Genomic DNA, 15,614 nt, shown 5'->3' on the forward strand with positions numbered 1-15,614 from the left:
AAGATATTTCAACTCTTGAGCTCTTCTCATTATGCTCATACATATGTGAAAATCAACCTCTTAATGATTCCAAAAAGTTGATTGTTGTATGCAGTTATATCTATGTATTTATAAGTATGTATGCATATCTCAGCTTTTATACATATGTATCTCTGAGGCACCATTTTTAGTGCTTTAAAACTCATTCTGAGTACTTAGTGGAGCTAAGTAAAATTGCATCACATCTGCTGTATGACAGTAGTAGCAGAGTAGTATAAGTCTACGAATGACCAAAGATGATGGAGAATGGAATCTTTTTTCCAAGGTGATGGAGAATGGAATCTTTTTTCCAAAGACACTAGCATTCCTGGATGCCATACTTCATGGAAGTTAATTTATGGCCATCAACAGTGGTAATGGAGTAACAAACAGAAAAACTGAGTTAAAGACAGAGCTGAATTGTGCTGTTTTTGAGAAAGACACAAGCTTTAAGAATTTACTTTAATTGTGTTTAAAAACTGAAACAGGTCTTTCTGGACAAATAGAAGAGAAATATAGCTGAAAATATTTTGATTTGGTACCAAAAAGAGGAGCAGAGATAAGAAATGGAATCATTGGTAAAACTCTTAAAGTTTCCATAAAAATCCCTCAGTCTTGGGAGTTTTTTTGCTGATGTTATAGTTTCTACTAAGATAATTTTTTAAGTCTCAGTCTGGGGATTATTTTTAAGATTTGGATAATTCTAGAGGAAAAAGTTTTTAAGTATCTGGGTTGGCAGAGTGTCTTCAAATGATGAAGTCACAGCTCTCAGCTGAGATACATATATAGCATACATCACTGACTTTCATGCAGACAAGTTGCTGACAGACATTTTTATAACTATTTATATATATATTTATATATAACTATTTATATATATAATTATTTTTATATTAGGTGTACGGTTATTCGTAGGTAATATGGATACCTCTTTTAAGCACACTTTTCTTGAATTCCATAGAAGTCACAATTTCTATTTGTAAAAGCTCTAATTAGCTCTGTGTGCATATATTTACCTACGGAAACTCATTAGTCCGCATCTCTAAGTGAATTCTCTCCACTAAGATGTTTTTCCTTCTTCATTAAGGAAATAATCATATTCTTCATGTAATGTACTTATTGTACAGATTCTTTTTTAAAGTAAGAAAAGTAATATATTAGATACAGAGTCATAGTATCATAGAATGGTTTGGGCTGGAAGGGACCTTGAAGATCATGTAGTTCCAACCCCCTGCTATAGGCAGGGACATCTCCCTCTATACCAGGTTGCTCAAAGCCCCATCCTGCCCATTCCAACAGCTCCATGTCCTTGTGTGTGGGAGTCCAGAACTGGATGCAATACACCAGGTGAGGTACAATGAGAGTGGAGTAGAGGGGCAGAATCACCTCCCTTGACCTGCTGGTCACACTTCTCTTGATGCAACCCAGGATACGGTTGGCCTTCTGGGCTGCACGTGCCCTGCTGGCTCATGTTGAGTCCTTCATCAACCGACATCCCCAGAAGTTACATTATTAAACAACTGCATTATATATTTATTATTTATTGAGCCCAATATTTTGCTTTTGATTTCTAAGGCTACTTTTTCAGAAGCCCTAGAATCTTGAATCCTGATGTAAAACCATTAAAACAGAAAACAACTGTTTAAACACATATTCAAAATAAGGCATTTTATCTATTTGATTGGAATTCTAGCTGTGGTTTATTTATGTATTTAGCTAATAACTGCTGTCAATTGAATGAAGAGGAATAGTTACAGCATGGCTAGTGAAGATCCATCATTGCACTCTCCAGGTATTGTGAAATCTGTCACTATGATGTATAATGAAAATACTAGCTACACCAATGAAGACTAAAAGTGTGTTTTCATGAAAACATACGTTACTTGCAGTATTACAACATTTTATATCATATTTTTCGATCTAACAATAGGTTTCCTTTCAATAGCTTCCTCCACTAAAATCACAATGCAGAAAGCAAAATCCGTGGTGTTTTGACAAATACAGGTTTTTATGAAGTACAGTGCAAAATTAAGTTGTTGTTATGGAAATCTACAATAAGAACTTTATTTACTCATTTTATCATACAATAATTTCCTGGACAAAAACTGTTGGAGGTTTATTTTTAAGTACTGTAATAAATGCTGTTGAACTTTGGAGGTTCATTCCTCCTTCATTCATGCTGTTACCATGGAAATATGCATTTTATGCTTAAATGAATTAGCTTAGTTCATAAATTACAGTTCATAAATTATAAAAGTAAAATGTTAATTCATAATTGGGGGAGTGATAGCAAATCAAGAAAAGAGAGAAATAATTTTCCCCAACTTCCATTTTCCCTAAGTTTTACAAACAATCATAATAATAGTTTTGTTTTGTTTTAAGGGAAAAAAAAGCATACGCCTCTAATCATCTTAGCATTTCACCTTGTTTTTACATCTATCCACACAGTCTTAGGCAATGTATATCAATTATAAAGGCCAACCACCACGTATATTAATTTCTGTAGGAAGTAGCAGTGAAGAATCTCCCTTTCCTCTTTCACTCTTGGTATCCTGTCTCTCACTTTTCAGACATGCATATCCGTATATACCTGTGAATTCATGCATTTATATATAATACAGAATAAATGGCAATCTGTGTACATAAATTGCTATCAAGGTGACAGTCTTACCCTACAAAGGTGAAAGTTTAAAATGGACAGTGCCTAGATGACAAGGTTTTAATATATATTTCCTCTTGCAGTGCTTAACAGCTGAAGACTTCAGGGCTTCATATCTTTCCTGTTCTTTCACTGGTCTTTATGACGCCTCTCAGTAGTTGGAAATTTAAAAAACATTCAAGACAGAGCAGGTGCTTTTGGCTAAATTGATCTCATTTGGAAAAAAGGTGGTACCTTTCTGTTAATCTTCAAGCAAATATTCTCATAACAAGAATAAGGGCACAGTTAAAGCAAATATATGACACTTAGAAACTGAGGTATAGATAAATGAAAAGTGAGGTGGATTGGGAACTGGTGACTGGCAGAGCTTAGAGGATCCGCAGCAGCACAGAGTTTGGTTGGAGGCCTTTAACTAGCAGTGATCCCCAGGAGTCAGTGCTGGGTCAGATCTTGTTCAGCATCTTCATCAGTGGCCTGGATTAAAGAATAGAGTCCAGCCTATGCAAGTTTGCTGATGATACAAAGCTGGGAGGATTGGCTGTACTACCAGTGAACAAGACATGGACAGACTGGAGAGTGGGGCAGGGGCTTAATGATTTTTCTCTCCCCTGATGGGGGCTTAAAAAGAGTAAGTGTAGAGTCTTGCATCTGGGGAAGAATAATTGCATGCATCAGTACAGGTTAGGGGATGACCTGCTAGAGAGGAGCTGTGCTGAGAAGAACTTGGTGGTCCTGGTGGACAACATGTTGGCCATGAGCCATTGCCCATGGCTGATGAATGTTGTCCACCTAATAAATGTATAAATACCTAAAGGGCAGTGAGAAGCAAGTGGATGAGGCCAGTCTCTTCTTGGTGGTGTGTAGCAATAGGACGAGGAGTAATGACCTAAAACTTGAACATGGGATGTTCTGTACTAACATGTGGAAGAACTTCTATATGGTAAAGGTATACGAGAAAAGGTTACCTAGAGAGGCTGCAGTCTTCTTTTACGGAGATATTCAAGACCAGGCTTTTGCAGGGGGTTGGACTCAATGATCTCTTGAGGTTCTTCCACCCCCTGCAGTTCTGTGATTCAGTGGTTGTCCTCCTGTAATGAGAGGTTTTGAAGGACAGGTTGTACAAACATCTGCCAAGAACCATCTAGACACTTTAGAGATGTGTTAGTCATCAATTTGAGCAAAATCCAGGAAATCATAGAATCATAGAATCACAAAGTTGGAAAGGACCTACAAGATCATCTACTCCAACTGTCTCCCTATCAACTTTTCAACCCACTAAGCTACTAAACCATATGTCCTAGCACTTAATCCAGACAATTCAACTGCAGATTCTCAATCATGGAATCAGGCCTTTTCCATCAGCTGGGATAGATTAGCACTGAATACAATGCCTCATTCTGTCCCTCTATAGCAGAGATGGAATGACACATTAGATAAACCTGATCCACACGTTATAGGCACAAAAGAGGAAAAATCATAGGATATACCAAGTTAGAAGGGACCCACAAGGATCACTGAGTCCAACCCCAGGCTCCACACAGGACAACTCCAAATCCAAATCCCATATCTGAGAGTACTGCCCAAATGCTTCTGGAACTCCAGCAACTTGGGACCCACTGCACTGGCAGCCTGTTCCATGCCCACTGTCTTCTGCTAAAGAACCTTTCCCTAATCCCCACCTGACCCTCCCCAGATGCAGCTCCATTCTGTTCCATCAAGCTCAGTTGCTGTCACAAGAGAGCAGAGCTCAGTGCTACCGTTGGGACTATGAGTAACCCAAGAAGCTTCATGAAACTCTGTCCAGTTCCTTCCTTCTGAACCTGTTTTTTGTTTTGCCATCTTCAGTTTTAGGATCATTGGCAGCAGTGAAGAGACATTTACTGAGAAAGACACAGAGAGAAAAGAGTCACAGGATCTTCAATCATTTTTTACTTATTATTTGGCCATATACCTTCTTCAAATTTGCTTATTACATACACTTTTATAGCTCTATTTTGAAATAGTAACCACAACAGCTTTGATCATAAAATATATATAAATTCAATATAAAGAAGGAATATTTTCTAAGTAACTTTTATGTTTTTCTCTTATTTCACATCAAAACATTCTTCTATGCAACCACAGGACAGAAAGCAGAAGGCTGGGACATTATGAAGAAAAGTATTAAATGCTCAGGAATTAGAGAGTCTTAGCAAGATTTTGCAGGAAAAAAAAAAAAAAAAAAAGAAAGGAAACAGAATGTTTTCAGGAAAGCTGTGGCTTCAGTTAAATGAGCCCAGAGGAAGATCTTTGCTATTTACTGGCCTGAAAGTGAGGAAGAAAATTTGACTCAGCAACTTTTCCTTCAGAATGCCGGGGTGCCAGAGAGATGTTTACAATACTGGCAAGGGGAGTTTGCTTCAGCCTTTTTTTTGTTTGTTTCTGAAAGTTTAAAGATTTTCAGAGCTCAAAATGCTGATTTAGTTCCTCTGTCTGTTACATTTTACTAAATTTACTGTTGCGTTTAGAAAGGAAAGCCTAAGAAAATGTTCTTGCAAGTTGTAGCTTTTGATCCAGAGTCTCCTTTCTTTATGTGTTTCCAGGTGCCCCATAGGCTCAATCCACTCTAGGAGTCAGCTGTATTTTTCCATCTTAAACCATTGACCCTACAGCACCCAAGACCTGTGGTCTGTATCAGTGCTTTCTTCACTATTCCATCCCCAGATGCAGAGATTTTTAACATAATGAACTTCCTGTAGGTGTGGAAAATCACATTTTCATGACAGTTTAAAATCTTGGAAATGGGGAAAGGAGTAAAATCCTTCCAATTTAAAGCTCGTGTGCTGAAATCAGATATATTTAATCAATACAGGGCTAGAGTCCTGCATGGGTGGTATCACTGCAGTGTACAAAAGCAGGGTGTGATAGAGCATGACTGTAGCCATGGTGCCATGGCTGCACCAGCATCACTGCAAAGAGAGAGAGAAATGCACCCATCATTGCAGGAAGATTTTAAAAAGCATTTTATAATATTTACCAACAAATGTGCTGCTTAAGTGTAGTGAGGCACTTTGCACTGTGGTGCAAACACTGGAGAGCATCACTTTCTTCAGCATACTGAAGAAGTCTACTCTTTTTATTGTTCCTCTCCTCTAAAATATTCCTGTTTCCACAACGCCTGGGAACAACCTCGAAAATTATTAGATTGCCAAGGATGAAAATATTACTCTCCAGTACAGTTTGTTTTTCTGTGACGTCTTCCACGTACTGTTTTCCTTGTCCTTGAATAACACCGTAGCACAATGGGGAACCTTGGCTACAGTATCAGCATATAATGGCAATACGCCATCTCTACTACTACTGCTACTACTACTACTACTGCTACTGCTACTGCTACTAGTTCCTATCACTCTTCTTTGGGCAGTGACAGTGCTTTTTCATTCTGCTGCCACTGAATTGCAGCTATAGGCCTGTCCCCACCTCACTTGCCCTCGTGTCCTCCTGAGATCAAGGCCCACCAGGGCAGCACAGGCTTCTCTCCCTTTGAAGCTCCACAGACAACAGGATTCCCTTGCAAGTGCTGCCTTTTACCCTTCTTTGGCACAGGAGTAGAAAGAAAGGTGAAATTTGACAGCTCAAGACAAAGGCTCCAGCGGTTTCTGTCATCTAAGAATATTGAGGTCGTGAGTCGGATCTTTTTAAAGAGGGTGTGTAGTGTGGCTCTTTTGGACTACTGTCTCGCTAATGTTTTCATGCCTGACCTACATTTTCTTTTTAATGGAGTAACCTCTTTCATCCATGGGGTTCTTCCCTGTAGTATCCTGTTTAAAGAGGACCTGAGCACCTGAAATGCTATTTCTGGCAGGTCTGGCAAGCTCGGGCAAGGTTGTTCCTATCTCACTGTTATCGCCAGTGTGTCAAGGGCAGAAAATAGCACCAATATGTGATGCTTTTGAGCAGCTACTAGTCATAATAAAATACTGCGTGTTCCTTGATGAGAACGCTGCCTTTAAACATTAGACTGCTTCAATACTCTATGTTTTGGCAGGTGAGCAAATCCTTCAGGGCTCTGCTTTTGTAGATTACCTGAAGTAGCCCCTGCTAAAAGTGTTAAGTTGGTCTGCTATCAAAGTAATACCTAGCTGGCTTGTACAGAGGTTTCAATTTTCCATCAAATTCTCAAATGCCCCACGGTTATTATAGGAGGCATGGCTGGGAGTCTTCCCTTTTCACTGGTATGGTGTCATGAGGGCCAGGCTCTGTAATTTCCTAGATAACTTCTTCTCCCAGACAGTTAGAAGTCATGAGAGATTATCCTGAGTGAAGACCCTGGGACTGCATTACTTCTTGTTTTCCTAAATGTATCTGAAGTCTTTTGCACAGGTTACCGCTTGGGAGTCATATAGTTACACAGCTCTGCTTTCTATTTGTCAGATCCCCATTTTCCTCACATTGGGTTTGTTTGCCTAAATACAAAAACATTAACTTTTTAGAATCATGAAGTAGAAAGTTATTTTGCTGACTGAAACCCTGCATAATTCCTTTGGCAGAAAAGAGACTTGCATTTGATTTTCACATGCAGCCACATGTTTGCCTGAGTCTTGTCTCGCTGTTTGGGACCGTGTATCCATTCATCTTTGCTTTTTGAATTGCATTTCTCCAGTGGATCACAATTCCCCAAGATCTGTGATGTTTTTTTTCCAGTGACTTGGATACTAAATTTTATTCATTAATGTACTGTACAGCAAAATACACCATGATGTCTTTCTCTTCACTTGAAGACAGTCAGAAAAATCCATCAATTAATTCTTCCGTGCCTTTGCAGAGCAATATATTGCTCTGTTTTAGCTTACTGGGTGGATTATGAACTCTCATAACTTTGGGATATCCTGGTTTTTTGAACTATGGCACATAGACCCCAGTTTAATTACTAATAGAAGCTGCAGAATTAGATTTAAGAAGAGGGTTCGTCTCTTTTGTTCTGGAAGTCATTGCTTGTGCCAAAGACAGTTGTGATTACTAATTACTTAATTTGTATGACAGATGGAGCCGGGGATCAAATTAAGTAGCTGACTTAGAATACATCATAGAGCAGTATCTAGCTCTAAACACGACTGCTTTTTTCATTCCTAAAAAAAGGCACAAACAATGACAGGCTAAAAATAGCTGTTCGCTTGGAGTTGACGACAGTTTCTGAGAGCTTGTCTTTGGGAAGATGTTGGAAAAAACCCTGCCGTCTCTCCCCCTCCCCCCGCTTTTCTTCTTTCAGTGCACATCCTTCTGTTTAAGCTTCTTCACCTCATTGCCCACAAAAGATACCCACCGACTTTGATAGGACTTCAGTATTTCTGCAGGTTTCCGGGGGTTTACGTAAAGCATTATTTAAAGAAATCCTAAAAGTCACTGCAGATATTTCTATTAAGTTACGCTTATCCTACACAAATTGCTCTGTGCTGATGGAGAAGGAGGTAGCAAAGCCTTTTCCACTCTTTGCCTCCCACAGTATCTGCTGCGGTGAAAAAAAAAAAAGCTCTTCTTAGATTTTATTCCTGAAGGCTGCTTCATAATCCAGTACGAATATCGGTGGTTCCCAGTGCTGTAAACAAAGAGTTGAGTCCCTGCATTCCAGTAAACAATCAGTTAACGTGTAGCATCCCAGCAGCTGACAGGAGTAAAAGAAGTGGTTTGATCTTATTTTTGTGCATGTGAATTAAAGCTTTGCCTTCTGGCTAGGTTCTGAGTTCCCTCCTTCTGGAAGATATCTCAGCATTTTAAATTCAGAATATGTAGTTACAAATGTGAGGGCACAGCCATCTCCAGGATTTTTCTGCTTTGATTTTAATTTTCCCTCTGTGTTTCTAATCCCAGAAAGAAAGCCAGTGGTTTGGAACCGATGTCCAGAGTCTCAGCTTGGAGCACAATGCAATTCAGGATCTTTAGAAGTAGTCCACTGCATTTTTATTAAATGAGAGTGAAGGAGTAGGTGGGACTTTTTATTTAAAAATAGATTAGCACAGGGGACTGAACTTGCATTTGAGGAAACGTTAATAAGGCAACCAGCCATTGTCCTTAATCAGAGACAGTATTTGTAAGTAGAACATGTTGAATCTGTCATGATTGATGACGTTGTCTTTCTTAAAAGGGATGCTGCATCTTTAACAAGACCGGACAGAAACAGTGCAGAATCTACAGTAAATTTCAGAATTGGCAGAGAAACCTTTATTCATTTCCCATGTATAACGTTTGTAAAATATTGAAAAGAAGACATCAAAGCCAGGGGGAAATATAAGCAACTTGCTGCTTACATTTTAATTCCTCACCTTTCCCCTCTGGGTGAGTTCCCCCTCCTTTTTCCCCCCGAATTTAAAATGCTGGAAGGAAAAGCAACTGAGGTCCAAGTTTCAGCTGCTGAATTCTCTGCTAATTGAAATTACTGGGCACCTTGCTATATATAGTCGACGAAGAGCTATGTAGCTTTCACTCAGTGCCTTCAAGACATGTCTTTTTGTAGTCAGAAAAACAGAGATCAATGCATTTTCAAACTGACAGAGGGAACGGATGCTCCTTAGTAGCACATGCTCGGGATCGTGTGTGTACCGTTTGTGCAGAGCAGAGACGCTGAATACTGGTCCATATGCTCCTTGTTTACTGCAATGTTTTTTGCATGTTACTGTGCACTCCGGACTAATGTGAAGGTAAGAGGAGACGAGACAACAATTTGGCAGGAATGTACATGTAAAACCAGCTGCAGAAAATGTCTACCTTGTCTTGCTGAGTACTTTGGAATTGCTGGCTGAACAAGCATATTATTACAGGTGGTTGTGGAGGCTTTGTTTTATCGTTGTCTGTATTGCTAAAGCATAGAAGCATGTTTTAATTTTGCAGCATAGTGACCTTCAGTTTTTAACTGCTTGCTGCTCAGGTTCTGAGCTTGTATATCTGATAAACATGTTTTGCTACTGTCCAGGTAGGCCAGAGACAAGAAGCCAAAGGCTGTTTGTGCAAAGCTACATAGCCTTATATATAGGATAAGAATTCCTATACTGTGGTCCCCATGCATCGCCCAGGTGATGCTGCTTGCATGCTTTCTTGTTGATTACTTGTCTGGGAATCGGGGTCTCGTTGCTGTTCCTGGTTTTGCATTTGTGTCCCGATTTGTTTCTAACTGAAAACAAAATGCATACAAACAAATTATAAGCAATGTTCTAAGAAATAAACAAGAGATTATTACTGCAAAGTGTTACAGAAAATGCCAGCTGGCAGCACTGGTCTCGCAGTAACTATGAACCAGCATTTGTCACTCATGTCAGCATTTGCTTGTTCTGTTAATTAGTGTCAGAACTTCAATATAAGTCGCTGAATGTATTACCTTCTCTGAGAGTAGGACAATATTAGCAGACAGGATCATTGGCGTTGAATTGAGCTCTAAGCCAAGCTGTGGGCCAGCTGTGGGAATCCAGTTGCATAATTTAGATGAATTACAGTCCTCAGTCAACATACTGGGGAGCTACTTTCAGCTTTCTGGCTTTTTCAAGTTCAAATGAGTGTGTCAAATGATGGATAAACTGATTTGCCTGGAGAAATACTTCTTAAGGATATTTTGCTTTTAAACTGCTTTTAGCTTGCCCCTGAATTAAAGTGAGTTTTCTGTATTTGCACTTGGTTTGATAATAATGAAGTTCATATTTTATTATTAGCTCAAAATAATTGTATTGATATTTAATTAAAAAGATATTTTGTATTAGAAGCTTTTATTCTAAGAATCTGCTTCTGTGGTTGTGGTCAAAGTCTGTGCTGCTGGTTGCTGTACTGAATTGCTAAGCTTTCATATTTTATTACTTTCTAATTAACTTCTGCAGTTCACTTTTTTGCATCTCTTCTGAGGAGTAAAGGGGAAAATATTTTCTTTGAATATTCAGATAGCAAGCTGAGAAAAAAGCTGAGAAAAATTATTTAAAACTTAATGATGTTCTGTCTTAAAATACAGCCATTGTCCTTATGCTTTTCCTATGTTTTAGGCAGGTTGGTAAATCATATCCACATTATAAGCCCGGTGTTTTTTGCAGCAAATTGTCAATAAAGAAATATTTTGAGACCAATTGTTCTTTGTTGCTCCTTCTGTCCCTAAGCTGCAGTACTTTGCTGAAGGTGTTCTGCTAAAGTGGGTCTGTTGTTCAGCAGTGATTTGTCAGTCTAAATAAGAATAGGTACAGGAGAAATTTCAACATAACTATTTTCACCTTAAGTTCTATAAGGTACCTTTATCAGTAAGTACCACTGCAGCTGTGAGGAGCCCCATGAGTTTCACTTCTGAAATGCTTTTGCTTCCAATCATGAACACCGAAGAAAGTGAAAGGTTTGTGCTAGCCCAAGTCTGCTGATTGTTTGAATAAGAATATGAATATGAATAAGAAGAAAATCTTCCGCTTTCGCTGTTAAATGTCTCTGCAATAATTGTTTGAGATGCAGTATAAACATACTGACTGTTATTTACATGGTGTTGTTCTAAGGACATTGTCCTCAGTTGTTTAAATTTCATCCAACCCATCTGTTTCCTGTATATACATTGGTCAACTGCTTTCCAGGCTATGCAGTGGGGTATAACAACGTAGGAGAGCTTTGCACATCCCTGGAGGGATACTACCCAAGTATGGCAGTGCCACTCACATCTTCAGTAATTCCTATGCCCATTTTCTGACATAAAAAATTACTTACTAAATAGAAGTTTATAGAAAGGTACTTCCCATGCCCGGTCATTCTAAAATGCATTGCAGAACTCTGTTGCTTTTAACTTAGTTGGCATTAACATAAGCCACAGCTTTATGGGTGGCCAAAATAAATGAAATACATTATAAAACATCTGTTTCTAGTTTTATTTTTTCCCCTTTTAAACGGGTGGAAAAATCTCAGTGGTTCTCAAATATTTTAGTCTTTAAGTCATAAGATAGAATTAAACTTTAAGTACAGGCTGTAACAGGAAATAGATTTGCTTGCCCTGGAAAGAGAAAAAGAAAAAGCAATTGGGTCTGTTTCTGATGGCAGCTGCGTTTTATGGCTTAAGAGAAAGCAGATTTTTCAAGTTCAAGGTAGGACTCTTGCTTCTTGTTTGCCCATATGAACTTGGTTGGCATATGCAGACTTGAAAAAAGAGCTCTGCTCCACGCATTCTTGGTTGAATTCTGTGTTTGCAGTTAACTGAAGAACAGTACAGACCATGAAATTGTACCTTCCTGTGTGAAGAACTGTTTTTTTTTCTGCCCGAGCAGAAGCAAAGACAGTAGTTTCAAAAGAGGAAGACGTCTGAGAAGTTCTGGGCAAATGTCTTTCTCTGTCAGAATTTCTGTAGACCCACACTTTAACAATTAAATTCAGTTTAAATTAAAAAAAAAAAAAAAGAGAGAATCTAACTACTGCTCACCATTGCCTGTTTGCTAGATGCAACACCATTGAATTTCTGTCTTTTTAACTGATCTCTTTCTTGCTCTCATATCTGCACAATCTTGCACCTTAGTGGAAGGTAGCACAAATGAGCACAGAAGCCAGTGAATTAAAAACTAAAAGCAGTGCCTTCAAGATCAGAAGTGCTCTTGTATAAACATGCAGCATGTCTGAAAAGGTGCTGTCCCCCTCTCTGGTTGCTGTATTTGCAGTATGACTGTGGCAGGGGGCTGCCCAATGACAGATACCTGCAGCTGTGCTTGTGTCCATGGCGTATTGGAAAATGCTTTCTGTATTTATATGCAAGTGATTATTACTGGTTGCCACTAAAAACTTTCTGTTCTTGGCTTAGATAAGCGTTTCAAATTCCCTCAGTATTAGCAGTATTTCTTGTAAAAATATGGGAAACATTGCAAATATTTAGGTTGCACAGCCTGAGACAAACTCAAAAAACCTTTATGGAGCAGGGTCTTGTTTTTCTTAAAAGTTTGCAGGAGATTTTCCTTCCCCTTCCCCTGGTGAACTGTATGTGTAGTTCTTGCATTTTATTGTGGATCTGGGATGCTATTTCTGGATGACAGATTGAGGGTCTTATGGGAAGCACATCTGCTTCTACTGGGAGCCTGGGAAGTGGAGCTGATGTCTTTCATTGGTACAGTAGTGTGGGACGCAATGTGAGCACTGGATTTTCTCACTTAGAAGCACCTCATTCTCAGCAGCAGCCAGCAGAGAACTTTGAGGCCAACAGAACTTAAAGATTGGAGATTTTTGTTATGGATTCAGATCCATACCCCTTCTGAGATATCAAAGGTTTCTCAGGAGGTTCAGATTTAGTTCAGCAGGAGTTTAAGGCACCTCACAGAACTGAGCTCCTGCCTGAACACTGGGTTGATCAAGTGCCTTTCTTTGTTCTGGCTGCGAACTTTGGGACACAGTGATGGTGACAGTATTTCACATACGCTCCCTTTTATCTCCTGTGCTTCAGCTAGAAGCACACTGGGTCAAACAGTAACCATGATATGATTGATGACTGAAATTTTGACCCCAAAGTGTCCCTTTTTGAGTATCTCAGGTGATGATGAGGACCTGTTGGAGAACACAGCATAGCTTAAGTCCATGGAGGATGCTGGAAGCTGCCATCCTTTGATCATTTTAGCTTTCTCTGTTCTCTTGTCCCACCTTTCAAAAACATAAGTTATTATCTTAACTGAGGAGTTTCCAGTTGCAGTGTTAGCTTGTGTATTAATAAAGACAGAAGAATTGTAGTACTAAATAGCAGAGTGTTTCATCACCAAAAGCTGTAAAATATCACAAAAGCCAGCTCAGCTACCAACTTCTGTCCACATTTCTACACCTAGCTGTAACTCTTCCATTCCCTGTACACTTTAATGATGTAGCTACTTAAGTAAGTTGTGTAGATCACATACCTCACCACCTGTACCAAGAATTGCTTTGGTCCTCCAAAGGAAAAGACTTTCTGAATGTTTCAGACTTGAGCCTATATTGCCACAGCATGTTCTTATGCAGTATTATATTTGCATATGGAAGATAGATTCTGGAATTTATAAAGAAATCAAAGGGATTTGGACTCACAGCTCTCTCAGACTTTCAAATATAGTGCCTGTTCTCTTATGCATATTTTTCTTCTTCAAGTCTTCCACCACACACCATCCTCTATTAAGTGAGGAACAGTTCAGAAGTCACACAAATGGCTTTGATACAAGATTGTAAAAGGAGTAAACAAGAAAGACTGTTTTCTCACTTTCCCTATTTTAATTAAGAATAGACTCTTAAACCGCTCTACTCAGAAGTTTTTTAATCATTCCTTTTGTCTTATGATGAAGTCTGACATGGTCTGGCCCAGTGTTCTCATAGATGAATAGTAGTAACTACAAATCAGGTGGCAGGTCAAAGCACAGTTCCTCTAGTACTGGACACCAAGATGAAATTTAGGTTATTGCTAGAAAGCAAATAAATTTGGTGTAGAACTTCGACCTCATTTGGTTTGGAGATAAGGCAAAGGATAGTATCATGAATGTTATGAATATTTGGCTCAATTTCTGTAATATATCCTCTTATCTGATAATAAAATATCTGCTTAGACTATAAAATAAGCAACATTGTAAACTTTATAAGGGATTTGTTTAACAGTTGTGGAATCTGACCTTGAGAGCTAAAAACTTTGCACTGCTATAATTCTTTTGTTAAATAAAGGCAGAATATTAGGGAAGAGGTAACTCATTGCAAGAAAGGTTTACTTGTCACTTGGACATGCTTCTACAAAGAGAACTCTCTCAAAAAATACAACTGTAATAGCACCACAGCATTTATTTCTTTTGGTAGTTTGCTGTATCTGTTATTAAAATATACTGTTGCTGCCCACTCTTAAAGGCAGAAAGATAAAGTTCTCATTTATAGCCCACTTTTTGCAATCACATCTGAGAAGCTAATAGGAGTTTTGGTAAATAAAAAAATCTGAATTAAGTCTCATATAATTCACATAGTAGTTCTTTCTGAATAAGAAATACATCATTTGAGTCCTTAAGATTGATTTCCCACTTCTGAAATCAGCCTTGCCCAGATTTGCAAGCATTTATAATACCTAAGTATGTACTTTAACACTGCTCATCCTCAAGTGTTGATTTATGACACATGGTCATAACAAGTAATGAATGAAAGCAGTAATAAATTAAAAACAGAGCAGCAGTTCTGGTTTTCTAGATAGAGTGGAACTTTACCTAGCCTATATGCCAGAATAATATTCTCTTAAAGGTCATTATAAATAAGTGAATTGGTACAGAGATGCTAAGGTGCAGATCACAGTGTAAGGAGTTAATTCCACTGCTAAGGCCAAATCCTTTATGAACACGAAGCAAATATGAGTGTTGTGCTATGGTGATATAGGATACTTACTTAAAGTTAGAAGGGTTAGCCATAAAAATATTGTCTGGAATATACAGAAGCTGTTGTTAATTCAGAAATTTCTGGATACTGCTAGTACCAACAAAAATATTTTGTATCTTCCATTCTAATGTGGGCTCATTAGAGCTTATCTGATGTGCTACTCTTATCAGAGATACATTACCGGCCTTTCTGTTGGAGAAGAATTGAAAAGATCTAGGACTGTAAACATAAATTTGGTGGGGTTTTAAGATATGCAAGTAACTATAATAACATGTCTATATCTGACAATTTTATGTTTATATGAAAGTGATGAAAAATGAAATGCTCTAGTCTTAAATCAACACTGATAGCATTGCTCTGGGTACTAAAGATGCCAGTGCCTGTTTGACACTATGTTTGTGGAGATATTAGATCAACAATCTTGGCAACAATGCTGCATGCGAAATGTTGGTCTCAGGCAAAAGTAAGGTTTTCTTTCTCTTGTGAGTCCTACCACCTTGATGAGAAAAAAATGCAAAAGATCATTAAGCAGGAATGAATGGAGCTGATAATAACCAGCAAAAATTAGAGGCTGCCAAACAGTGTGTTGCAGTTATCTCCTAACTACACACGCTTT

At 38.5% G+C, this 15,614-nt stretch overlaps 1 protein-coding gene across 1 annotated transcript in view; it reads left to right on the plus strand.

The window, feature by feature from the left end:
- Positions 1 to 9,119: 9,119 nt before the first annotated feature.
- LOC122175185 (disks large homolog 2) overlaps positions 9,120 to 15,614 on the plus strand; it is a 737,856-nt gene continuing 731,361 nt past the window's right edge. The window contains exon 1 of the mRNA XM_042862630.1: positions 9,120 to 9,351. Within this exon, the coding sequence (XP_042718564.1) occupies positions 9,232 to 9,351 (120 nt within the window). The 5' untranslated portion in view covers positions 9,120 to 9,231. The remainder of the gene's footprint in view (positions 9,352 to 15,614) is intronic.

The sequence above is a fragment of the Lagopus leucura genome, unplaced genomic scaffold (assembly GCF_019238085.1).
Source record: "Lagopus leucura isolate 7727_CA_CO unplaced genomic scaffold, USGS_WTPT01 Super-Scaffold_702, whole genome shotgun sequence".
Classification (NCBI taxonomy): Eukaryota; Metazoa; Chordata; class Aves; order Galliformes; family Phasianidae; genus Lagopus; species Lagopus leucura.